At 36.8% G+C, this 12,957-nt stretch overlaps 1 protein-coding gene across 1 annotated transcript; it reads right to left on the bottom strand.

Annotated features, from left to right (window-relative positions):
* Positions 1-1,801: 1,801 nt before the first annotated feature.
* Positions 1,802-11,231, bottom strand: LOC102498344 (olfactory receptor 10AG1; the record flags this gene model as incomplete). Its single annotated transcript, XM_006166936.3, has 2 exons — positions 10,278-11,231; positions 1,802-1,825 (listed from the first exon to the last, which is right to left on the bottom strand). Coding segments are annotated over exons 1-2 (978 nt in total), but the record flags the coding sequence as incomplete, so codon positions are not given.
* Positions 11,232-12,957: the final 1,726 nt, after the last annotated feature.

Genomic DNA, 12,957 nt, shown 5'->3' on the forward strand with positions numbered 1-12,957 from the left:
CTGGAAAATTTATTCCATGAGATCCTGGAAGAAAACTTTCCAAATCTAGAAAGGCATTCAAATATCCAGACCCAAGAAATACAGAGGACCCCAAGTAGAATCAACCCAAGAAGATCATCTCCAAGGCACATCATAGCCAGACTGGCAAAAACAACAGATAAAGACAAGATACTAAAGTTGGCAAGAGGGAAACGCCAGGTTACTTACAAAGGTCACCCCATCAGGCTAACATCGGATCTCTCAGCAGAAACAATGCAGGAAAGGAAAGAATGGGGAAGCATAGTCAAAGTGTTGAGTGAAAAACAATTTCAACCAAGAATACTATACCCGGCAAAATTATCTTTTATATGGGAAAAAAAGATAAAAACATTCTCAAATAAACAAAATTTGAAGGAATTTACCAACACCAGACCAGCTCTTCAAGAGGTTTTGAAGGGAGTACTATACCAGGAAAACTAAAAAATCAGAGACAGTTATACGAGAACAAAAAACAACTAAGAAAATGGCTCACTTAATGATAGGATCAGGTATGGAAATATCGATAATTACATTGAATGTCAATGGATTAAATTCCCCAGTTAAGAGACATAGACTAGCTGAATGGATAAGAAAACAGAAACCCTCTATCTGTTGCCTACAAGAAACTCACTTTATGGATAAAGATATACATAGACTAAAAGTCAAGGGCTGGAAAAAGATATTCCATGCAAATGGAAATCAGAAAAAGGCTGGAGTAGCGATATTGATCTCAGACAAAATAGATTTTAAAACAAAGACTGTAAGAAGAGACAAAGAAGGGCATTATATAATAGTAGATGGGGTAATCCAGCAAGAAGATATAACCCTTATAAATATCTACGCACCCAACTCAGGTGCGCCTAAATATGTGAAGGAAAGACTGCTGGAGCTAAAAGGAGACATAGGGAAAAATACTATAATTGTTGGAGATCTCAACACCCCGTTATCTCCTATAGACAGATCTTCTAGACAGAAAATAAATAGAGAGATACAGGACTTAAATGATACTATAAATGGAATGGGCTTGACAGATATCTATAGAACTTTCCACCCTACATCCACAACATATACATTTTTCTCACCCCGACATGGAACCTTTTCAAAGATAGATCATATATTAGGACACAAATCAAGCCTTTACAGATTCAAAGGCATAGAAACTGTACCCAGCATCTTCTCTGACCATGATGGAATTAAACTCAAGATTAATTTCAAGAAACAACCCCGAAAACACACGAACACATGGAAACTGAACAACCTACTTCTGAATGACTTCTTCACTACTGAAGAAATTAAGGCTGAAATAAACAAATTTATGGAAACAAATGATAATGAGGACACAAGTGTCCAGAACCTATGGGACACAGCAAAAGCAGTCATAAGAGGGAAATTCATAGCAATTAGTGCACATAAGAAAAGGATGGAAAGATGGCAAGTAGATAACTTATCATCATGCCTCAGAGAACTGGAAAAACAACAACAAACGAACCCCCAAAATGCCAGGCGAAAAGAAATAATAAAGGTTCGAGCAGAAATAAATGAAATAGAAAATAAACGAACCATACAGAAAATAAATGAAAGCAAAAGCTGGTTCTTTGAAAAGATCAACAAGATTGATACTCCATTGGCTAGACTGATCAAGAAGAAGAAAGAAAGAAACCAGATTAATCAAATATGTGATGAAACAGGCAATATTACCACGGACATAGCAGAAATACATAATATCATTAGAGGATACTATGAGCGACTTTACGCCAACAAACAAGATAACCTGGAGGAGATGGACAAATTCCTGGATGCATATAAACTACCAAGATTGGATCAGGAAGACATAGAGAATCTGAATAGACCTATAACAAGCCAGGAGATTGAATCAGTAATTAATAATCTCCCAACAAAGAAAAGCCCAGGCCCAGATGGCTTCACTTGTGAATTCTACAAAACTTTCAAGGAAGAATTAACCCCTATCTTACTAAAATTATTTCTAAAGATTCAAAAGGAAGGAAACCTTCCAAATTCATTTTATGAAGCCTCCATCATCCTCATCCCCAAAACAGATAAGGATATGACAAAAAAGGAAAACTACAGACCAATATCATTGATGAATATAGATGCGAAAATTCTCAACAAGATACTCGCAAATCGTATCCAACAACATATAACAAAGATCATTCATCACGACCAGGTAGGCTTTATACCAGGGATGCAAGGGTGGTTCAATATACGCAAGACCATAAATGTAATACACCACATTAACAGAAAGAAAGATAAAAACCATATGATCATCTCAATTGATGCGGAGAAAGCGTTTGATAAAATACAACATCCTTTTATGATTAAGACTCTCAGTAAGATTGGTATAGAAGGGTCATTTCTGAACACAATAAAAGCAATCTATGAAAAACCTACAGCTAATATTATACTGAATGGGGAAAAGCTGAAAGCTTTTCCTCTGAAAACAGGTACTAGGCAAGGCTGCCCACTTTCTCCACTGCTCTTTAATATAGTACTGGAAGTCTTAGCTATTGCAATCAGAGAAGAGAACAGTATTAAAGGCATTCGAATAGGCAAAGAAGAGTTGAAAATATCTTTATTTGCAGATGACATGATGGTATACTTAGAAGACCCAAAGGTATCCATGAAAAAACTGCTTGAAGTAATAAGTGAATACAGTAAGGTGGCAGGATACAAAATCAATATCCAAAAATCTATAGCATTTCTATTTATGAACAACAAGTTGAATGAAGCAGAGCTGAAGAAAGGAATCCCTTTCACCGTAGCCACAAGATGTATAAGATATCTAGGGATAAACCTAACTAAGAAAGTCAAAGACCTTTATAAAGAAAACTACGAGAATCTTAAAAAAGACATTGAAAGTGACATAAAAAAGTGGAAGGACATCCCATGCTCCTGGATTGGTAGAATTAACATAATCAAAATGGCAATTCTACCCAAATTAATCTACATGTTTAATGCAATTCCAATCAAAATACCAGAGATATTCTTCAGAGATCTAGAAAAGACAATTATAGAATTTGTCTGGAACCATAAAAGACCTCGTATTGCAAAAGCAATCCTGCGTAAGAAGAATGGAGTAGGAGGCATATCACTCCCTGATCCCAAGATATACTATAAAGCTGTGGTCATCAAAACAGCATGGTATTGGCATAAAAACAGACATGTGGACCAATGGAAGAGAATAGAGACCCCAGAAATAACTCCCAAAGCTTATAGCCAACTGATCTTTGACAAAGGATATCAGTCAATCCATTGGGAAAAGGAAAACCTCTTTAGTAAATGGTGCTGGAAAAACTGGGTATCCACCTGCAGAAAGATGAAACTGAACCCCCATCTTTCACCATTAACAACAGTCAACTCAAAATGGATCAAAGATCTGAACCTAAGACCTCAGACAATAAAACTACTTGTGGAAAATGCTGGGGAAACTCTGGGAGACATTGGAGTAGGCAAAGACTTCTTAAATAAGACTCCCAAAGCACAGGCAATAATCCCTAAAATAGACAAGTGGGACTATATTAGACTAAGAAGTTTCTGCACAGCAAAGGACACAGTAACAAGTGTGAACCGACAACCCTCAGAATGGGAAAATATTTTTGTTAAATATGCCTCAGACAAGGGACTGATAACGAGAATACATAGGGAACTCAAGTGCCTTATGCGAAAAAAAATGATTAACCCGATTAAAAGATGGGAAAGTGAGCTGAACAAAAGTCTCTCTAAGGAAGACATACGAACAGCCAAAAAGCATATGAGGAAATGCTCAACATCCCTCATCATAAGGGAGATGCAGATAAAAACCACAATGAGATACCACCTAACCCCTGTCAGAATGGCAAAGATTAAGAATATAAAAAGTGATAAGTGTTGGCGGGGATGTGGTGAAAAGGGAACCCTCCTACACTGTTGGTGGGAATGTAAACTAGTTCAACCACTGTGGAGAACAATATGGAGGTTCCTCAAAGATCTACAAATAGAACTACCATTTGATCCAGCAATCCCACTTCTGGGTATTTACCCAAAAGACAGGAGAACGCTCAGTCAGAAAAGTGCTTGCACATCAATGTTTATTGCAGCATTATTCACAATTGCCAAGACATGGAACCAACCTAAATGTCCACAAACCGATGAATGGATTGGAAAAATGTGGTATATATACTCTATGGAATACTACTCAACCATAAAAATAACAAGACCCTGGCATTTGATAGAAAGTGGTCAGATATGGAGGATCTATTACTGAGTGAAGTAAGCCAGGCTTTGAAAGAAAGATATTGTATGTATCCACTCAATATATACTGACTATCCGCACTCTATGATAGAGAGCAAAAAATTGGAGGACATACAAGCACTGAAGGTACTTAACGAGAATAGGACAGTGTGGAATGGGGGAAGTGAAGAGAAGAGGATAGAGAAAGATAGCAAGAGAACAATAGAGAGGCAAGACATTAGTGAGAAACAGATATGGCTTATTAACTGTTGATGATGACATGTATAGTATTCTCAACTGGATTGGCCTGAGAAGTATTTCATGATGGGCAAAGTATTTTTACAAGCAAAATGAGAAATAGCAATTGACTGTTTTGAAAAATAATTAGAATAATAAAAATAATGATTGGGGAAAACATAGAAAAGATATTGAATGTTGAAGTGGGGAGATTAATGTCTCTGAACTGACTGACATGCATAGCATTCCCTTTTGAAAAAAACAATGTAATACACTGTAAAGTTATATGTAATCCAATATAATATACAGAAGATTATAATGATAAAAAAAATTTAGGTCAGTGAAACTATTTGTATGATTATATAATGGTGAGTAAACATCATCATACATTTCTAGAAACTCATAGAATATACTACCCTAAATAAGAATCCTAATATAGGGACCAGCAGTTAGCATAATGGCCAAGTTCCTGAACTCCCATGTAGTCCACCACGGTTCAAGTCCTGGGCTCAGTGACTTAAACTCAGCCGGGTGCATGTGCCTGTGTGCCCAAGATCCTGAGGAGAATGGAGGAGAAGGGATTGCGGCATGGCCATCCCCCCTGGGGGGTGATTTCTTGCTTTCTATCTCTGTCTCTCTCTTTGTTTCTGGTGAGCACACGCACCCTATAGCAAAAATACCCCTCAAAAAAAAAAAAAAAGAATCCTAATATAAACTCTGGACTTTGGGTGATAATGTGTCAGTAAAATAATGTGTTATTGATTGTAATAAGCATTCCACTCTGTTGCAAGAGGATGGTAGAAGTGTGTGTGTGTGTGTGTGTGTGTGTGTGTGCGTGTGTGTGTGTGGATAGATATTATATGGAAACTCTGGATTTACCATGAAATTATTCTGTGAACTTAAAACTTCTTTAAGACATAAAGTCTACCTTTTATTGTTTTTGTTTTTTATTCATTCTCTCTCTCTCTTTTTTTTTTTTTTGTGAGGTTTTCGCTATAGGGCGCGTGCGCTCACCAGACAGACAGAGATATAGAGACAGAAAGCGAGAAATCACCCCCCAGGGGGGAGAAATCAGCCCCCAGAAAGGATGGTCATGCTGCAATCCCTTTTCTTCCATTCTCCTCCTGGGATCTTGAGCACACACGCACACATGCCTAGTGTGAGTTTCAAGTCACCAGGTTCAAGACTTGAACCATGGTGAGCCATGTGTGAGTCCATTGATGTAACCACTACACCATCTGCTGGCCCTATCTTTTACATTAATTAATTAATTAATTAAATTTTGTGTTTCTACCATATGGTACAAGTGATTACTGGAGAGACAGAAAAAGAGAAAGTGAGAAATCATATCCCAAGTGGATGGCCACACCACAATGCCTTTTCCTTCATTCTCTTCTCAGAATTTGGGCATACATGCACATGTGCCTGGTAAGATTTTTTTTTTTTTTCAAGCCACTGAGTCTGAGATTCGAATTGTGGTAGGCCATGTGAGAACCCAGTGTTTTAACCACCATGCCACCTCCTGGACCAAGTTTAGTGTTTAAAAACCCTCACAATAAGCTGGCCAAGGCTTTGAAGCCTAGTGGTTAAGGGAACCTGATTCCACATGACCAGCTGTGATTTGAGTTTAGGCCACAAAGGCTTAACAAACATATAGGTACAGGTGGCTACAGGCCCCTTATCTCAACAGCAGTGTATAGAACAAGGAGAAGATACTGTCACATGATCATGTTTCACTGTGGGGTGTTTTCTTCTTCTCCCTCTCTCTTTTAGTCTCTGTGTTTCTGTTTGCCTTTAGCAAGCATACATGCTTTCTCACAATTAAAAAAATTTCAAAACAAAACAAAATATAATGCATAGTCACCCTAGAATTTACATCCAGCAAAAGTATTTCTCAAAAATGAAATAAACATTGAAGAGTAACTTCAAAGAGGTCAAGTAAGAGACCCCAGTCTCTGTTCCCCGACAAAAACTAATAGAAATACACAAGCATAAATGGATCTGGAAGAGTTTAAGAGTTCAGTTGGAGGAAGAATATAAAAATCTAAACAGAGCTTCTGAGAAATGCAGAACACCACGGAGCACACCAATGCATCTACTGGAAATTCAAGAAAAGGAAAGAGAGAAAAGAGCATAAAAATTGTAGAAAAAAAGTCCAGAATTTAATGAAAAATACTAATCTACAAGTTCAGAAAAGTGCAAATAATAAAAATGCTAATGGACCAAGACTGTAAGTGCTGAAAAGGAAACTAATGAACAAGATCTTAAAAGTAATAAGAAAAGGACCAAAACAAAACAAAAATAGATTTTTATGCAAGGGACTCCTGTAACATAACAGTTGACATCTCATTAGAAGCTATGGAGGGTCACTGGACTCCATGACTGACTGCAGGTAAGTCCCAGATCTGGTGTCTTGAAAATCTTGCCGGGCATGTGTGCATGCATGCACAAGATCTCAGGAAGAGAACGGAGGAGAAGAGATGCAGCATGGTCATGCCCTCTGGATGGGGGGGATTTCTCACTATCCCTTTCACTGTCTCTCTCTCTCGTAAGTATACACATCCTAAGACAAAAATCTAAAAAAAACAAACAAAAAACAAACAAACAAAAACAATAACAAAAATATGGAAACCAGGAAACAGTGAGAAGACATTCAAAATAAAATCTAAACAAAAGAATACAAAGCAAACTGCTAACCAGGACACCTATGTACAAATGAAGTATCATCACTCTAAAAAGAACATGTAAGTAGATATGCCCTAGTGAACAAAATTTGAGAGAATGTCTGGGTACCTAGTCTTCTTAACAGTAAATATTAATTGGAGTTCTTCAGAAATAAATGAATGCTACTAAATGATAATCCACATTCTCATATAAAACAACAACAATGCAAACTGAGAAAGTTTCTATTCTGATCAAAATGTAATGGAATTAGACATCCACAATGAAAAGAACACTGGGCAATTTTTTTAAATACATAAACTAAATAACACATTCATAAATAATCAACAAATCAAAGAAGTCATGTGGACAACTGTAAAATCGTTTGAGATGAGTGAATATAAAAAGACAGCACACCAAGGGGGCAGCAGATGATGCAGGGTTAAGGTGCTGAAATCCCACGTGGCTGACCATAGTTCAGCCCCAGACCCAGCAGCTTGAAACTCAAGCCAAGCACATGGAAAAGAAAGGATTATGGCATGGCCATTCCCCCGGGAGGTGATTTCTCACTTTTTTCTGTCTCTCTGGTGAGCACACATGCCCAATAGCAAAAACCTTCCTTGAAACACACATACATGTTTACCAAAACACAAAATATATCTAAAGCAGCTCTCAAAGGGAAAATTTTAAATGTTTATTTTTACAAAACAGGATTATTCATTTAAATAACCTAAAGTTTTATATTAAGATACTAGAGGACCAACAGATGGAGTATTGGTTATGGCTGGACTCCCACATGGCTGACTGTGATTGGAGTCTCAGACCAGGCAGCTTGAAACTCACACAATGCATTTGTGCAGGCATACCCAAAATCCTGAAAGGAGATCAGAGGAGAAGGGATTGCAGCTTGGCTATCTCCCTGGTGGTGTGGGGGCTGATTTCTCACTTTTCCTTTTACTGTCTCTGTCTCTCTCTCTCCAGCAAGCACATGTGCCTTAAGGGAAAAATCTCTACCAAAAAAAAATAGATACTAGAGAAACAAAGTCAAGCTAAAATGAAACAGATGGGAGGAAATTGTAAACATAGAGCAGACATAAAATAAGATAGAAAACAATAAACAATATAGAAATCAAAAATTGTCTCTTTGAAAGATCAGCAAAATTAGCAAATTTTTAAAATAAATTTTATTTTTTAGAAAATAATAGGTTTTAAGCTAAACTAAACAGAAGGTGTAAAGTTTCCAATTTATTCTCTATCCCTGTGCAATTATATTTTTTCCCTTTATTAACATTGTATTTATTTATTTACTTATTTATGTAGGTTTTTTGCCATAAGATGTGTGCATTTGCTGCAGAGAGACCGAGAAAAAGTGAGAAATCATCCCCCGGGGTGGATGGCTATGCTGTAATATCTTCCCCTCTATTCTTCTCTCAGGATTTTGAGCATGCACACACCTGCACCAGGCATGATTTTCAAGTCATCAGGTCTGAGAATAAAAACACCATTGTCCAAGTAGGAGTCGACATTTTAATCATCATGCCACCTGCTGTCTGCACAATTATCAACATTCTTTTTTTTTTTTTTTTTTTGGAGAGATTTTCACTGTAGGGTGCGTGCGCTCGCCAGACAGACAGAGAGAGACATAGAGACAGAAAGTGATAAATCACCCCCTAGGGGGGATGGTCACGCCGCAATCCCTTCTCCTCCATTCTCCTCTCGGGATCTTGGGCACGCACGCGCCCGGCGTGAGTTTTAAGCTACCGGGTCCGGGACACGAACCGCGGTCGACTACGTGGGAGTCCAGCGACATAGCCATTACGCTAACTGCTGGTTCCCAATTATCAACATTCTTAAGTGTCTTCTGTGTGCCACTTACTTGTTCCTTCCTTGTGTCATAATCCCTGACAATGATTCATCATTTCATTGTCAGAACAGAATGCTGAATAATAGCTTAACTCTTAAAACAGCATATAAAAATATTGAATTGGTGTATGGTTTAAATATAAGCTGTGGATCCTTCCTACATGTTTTCTCATTGTATAGGATTCTAGCCTAGGTATGGGAAAAATTCCATTATTAGAGAAAGTAGGGCCTAACATCCAAGTACTGTTCATGTTTGCTAATGTCCGATTAGCCAAAGCTAATCACCAGGCAAAAAGGAGTCAGTGTGGAAGGGAAAGATAAAAAAGACAGGAATACAAGAAGATATGATTTATTATGGCTATTACCATGCAGATAATCTTTATAATGACTATATAATTATCTATCCTATTTATGCACAATTTTCATTAAAATAATTCTTGATATAAGCACTTATTTTTCTGTTTTACTTTAGAAAATAGAAGTGCTGCAATACACATTATATTATATGCACATTCTATATATTAGTAATTTGTATGCATATGCCTTCAGGGTGATTTTCTTTTCTTCTTTTCTTTGGAATATTCATTCATTTATTTCATGAGTTACAGAGCAATAAACAGAAAGACAGAGAGAGAGTACTCATGGTAAGGTCTTGATTCCACACTCCATACCCAGTCTTCAGCCAGCCTTGAATCATAGACAAGTCAGTGCCTTCAGGGAGATCTCTAGACTAGACCTAGGATGCTTCACACGTGAGAATGCCTTGAGGGCATCACATCAGCCCCACCTTCTGCCCCAGGCTTTTGTTTCTATAACATTATTCAGTAACGACTAGAGTGATAGACTCTCTAGAAAGGTGTCAACTTAAATATACAATAAATCATATCACATGCAGATGATGTAATTATAAGCTATTAACGACTAGGTGTTTTGTCTCTTTAATAGAAAATATTGATAGACTCTCTAGAAAGGTGTCAACTTAAATATACAATAAATCACATCACATCCAGATGATGTAATTATAAGCTATTTTACAGCTTACAGTGAGAATAAAGACTGACTTAGAAAGTAGAACATTGTTAAGAAATTGACACAATTGCCATAACTCTAAGGATATAGATTCCACTAAAAGGAAATGACTTCATTGACATATTTACACATGTAGGACAAAACTGAAGTAGTTTTTCAATTATAAACATACAAATTAAACAAATAAAAATAATTTTTATTAACTTCTGTTGTCTCTCATTGCCAATGATTTGGGAAGGACCCTTCTCAGGGCCTCTGTAACATCTTTGTTCCGCAGACTGTATATCATCGGATTGAACATTGGGGTCAAAATGGTGTAGAAAAGGGAGAGCAGTTTGTCTATTCCTTTATATTGATTTGATTGGGGTTTTAAATAGGTGACAGTGGCCGAACCATAGAATAAAACTACAACTATAAGGTGGGAGGAACAGGTTGAAAAGGCTTTGGTTCTTCCTGTGTTTGATGGCAACTTCAGGATGGTCGAGATAATTCTGCTATAGGACCCAAGAATCAACATAAAGGGAAGAGTGACAAATAACACGGCACATATATAGACCACCATCTCATTCACAAAGATGTCGCCACAGGCCAGCTTGAGCATGGGAGGAATGTCACAGAAGAAGTGGTTGATTTGGTTACATTCACAAAAGGGAAGAGTAAAAATCTGGACAGTCATCCCTATGTGAACTGGAATGCCACTGATCCAGCAGGCAGACACCAGCTGGATGCAGAACTTGTGGTTCATGACTAGAGGATAGTGCAGAGGGTTACAAATGGCCACATAGCGGTCATAGGCCATCACAGCCAGAAGGAAACACTCTGTGGCTCCCAGCATAAGGAAGGCACACATTTGTGTAGCACAGGCAAATAAGGTAATAATTCCTTTCTGGGTCCAAAGATCCATGAGCATTCTAGGAAGAGTGACAGACACATAACAGATTTCTACAAAGGAAAAATTACCAATAAAAAAGTACATAGGTGTATGAAGAGCAGAATCTACTCTTATTATTAGAATGATGATGCCATTCCCCAACAGGATAATCATATAGGTGACTAAGAATAGTCCAAAGAAAAACCAGTGGAATTTAGGAATATCAGAAAAACCCAAGAGAACAAATTCCCTTATGATAGTGACATTTGATTCTGTAATTTTTACTTTATTTTCTCTTTGTGGACTTAGATTTCTTGACTGCATATTTATCTTTTACAACTGGGTTGGTACATGGATTTTAATCTTTACATCTTCTGAGTTTTTTTCTGATACTTAAATATTCTGTCATTCTGGAAGATTTGGTATGAAGCCAGGAACAATGAACTCATCTAAAAAAGAGAAAAGGAAAGAAAAAAGAGAAGAAGAAATTTAATCAATAAAATACTTAAAAAATTGAGTTATTTTAGACTCACATTCTAATTATACTAATAAGAAACACATAGGTATACATTTTTATTCAGTCTATGACATGTGAATGGACAATGCAAACAAGCTGTCTTCTAGTGCATTATAGAATTATTATCCACTCACATTTTCCCTGAAGGATTTGCTTAACTTTCCTCCTGGGAAAACTTCCCTCTCTGTCCAAATATTATTTAATCTTTTAAGTTAAAGTATATCCCTGTAATCTTTGTATTTTATCTTTTTACATCATTAGCACATGGAATTTCAATCCTTCACAATATATACTCAGATATAAGTTTTTGCATTCATTTTCACTGAATACATAAAGTTTTTATCTTTTTACCTTTTTTTCTTAGATTTCTTTTGCCATAGGACATGTGCAGTTGCCTGAGAGACAGAAAGGGAATGGCCACACCTCAATCCCTTCTCCTCTATTCTTCTCTAGGGATTTTGGGTAGGCACACACACAAGTCTGCTATCTTTTTAGGCTACTGGGTCTGGGACTTAAATCATCAAATTGATCATGTGTAATCTAGTGTCTTAACTGCTATGTCACATCACCTGCTGTCCCCTGTTTTTCCCCCATTCTTATATAATTGTGTTATTCTTTAAGGGAATGTTAAAATAAATTCAATAATTGAGATTAGTCATTTCTTTTCACAAATTTTCCTATCATACTCTCTATATGCTAATGTCATCATTATTAATCTATAACTCAAGATATTTTGTTCAAATCTGTTCATAACGTTCTATTTTAAAATATTTTACTAGTTTAGATTCCACTGCAACATTCACATAATGCTCTAGCTATCTCTAATCCTTCATTATAAAAGCAGATTCTAGGTGAAAGCTAACTTTTCTTCTACTTATCAAGAGCTGAAGCATCTGAGAAAAACACCCTCAAGAAAATACACATCTCTTTAGTTTCACATCCATTACTTTGTGTGAGCCCAAAATAAAATAATTCTTCTGCTTAAAAAGCTTGTGAAACTTTCTTAATGCCTTCATTGTTTCTCTACCACCTTTTTTTTTTTTTCCCCTGGAGAGATTTTTGCTACAGGGCCCATGTGCTCACCAGAAAAACAGAGAGACAGAGAAACAGAAAGTGAGAAATCACTCCCAGTGGGGATGGTCACCCACAATTCCTTCTCCTCCATTCTGCTCTTGGGATCTTGGGTATGCATGCACATGCACTGGGCATGAGTTTAAACCACTGGGTCCAGGACTTGAACTGCAGTCGACTACATGGGAGTCCAGCAACATAGCCATTATGTCAACTACTTGGTCCCTCTACCACCTTTTAATGCAACTTGGATAAATAGTATCTTGTCTTTTATGATCTATCCTCATTCATTCCATACTAACTGTCCTACCTACTAATTGATTATTCTATCTCATTTTTAATTAGGAGGTGAAATGCAGGAGACACAAATTCTAGTATCATCTCATTAACTAATATTTATTTTTACATTGAATTAAATATGCTTTTATTTATTTATTTTTGTCTTTCTCTTTCATTCTGATG

Source organism: Tupaia chinensis, unplaced genomic scaffold (assembly GCF_000334495.1).
Source record: "Tupaia chinensis unplaced genomic scaffold, TupChi_1.0 Scaffold144373_1, whole genome shotgun sequence".
Taxonomy (NCBI): domain Eukaryota; kingdom Metazoa; phylum Chordata; class Mammalia; order Scandentia; family Tupaiidae; genus Tupaia; species Tupaia belangeri.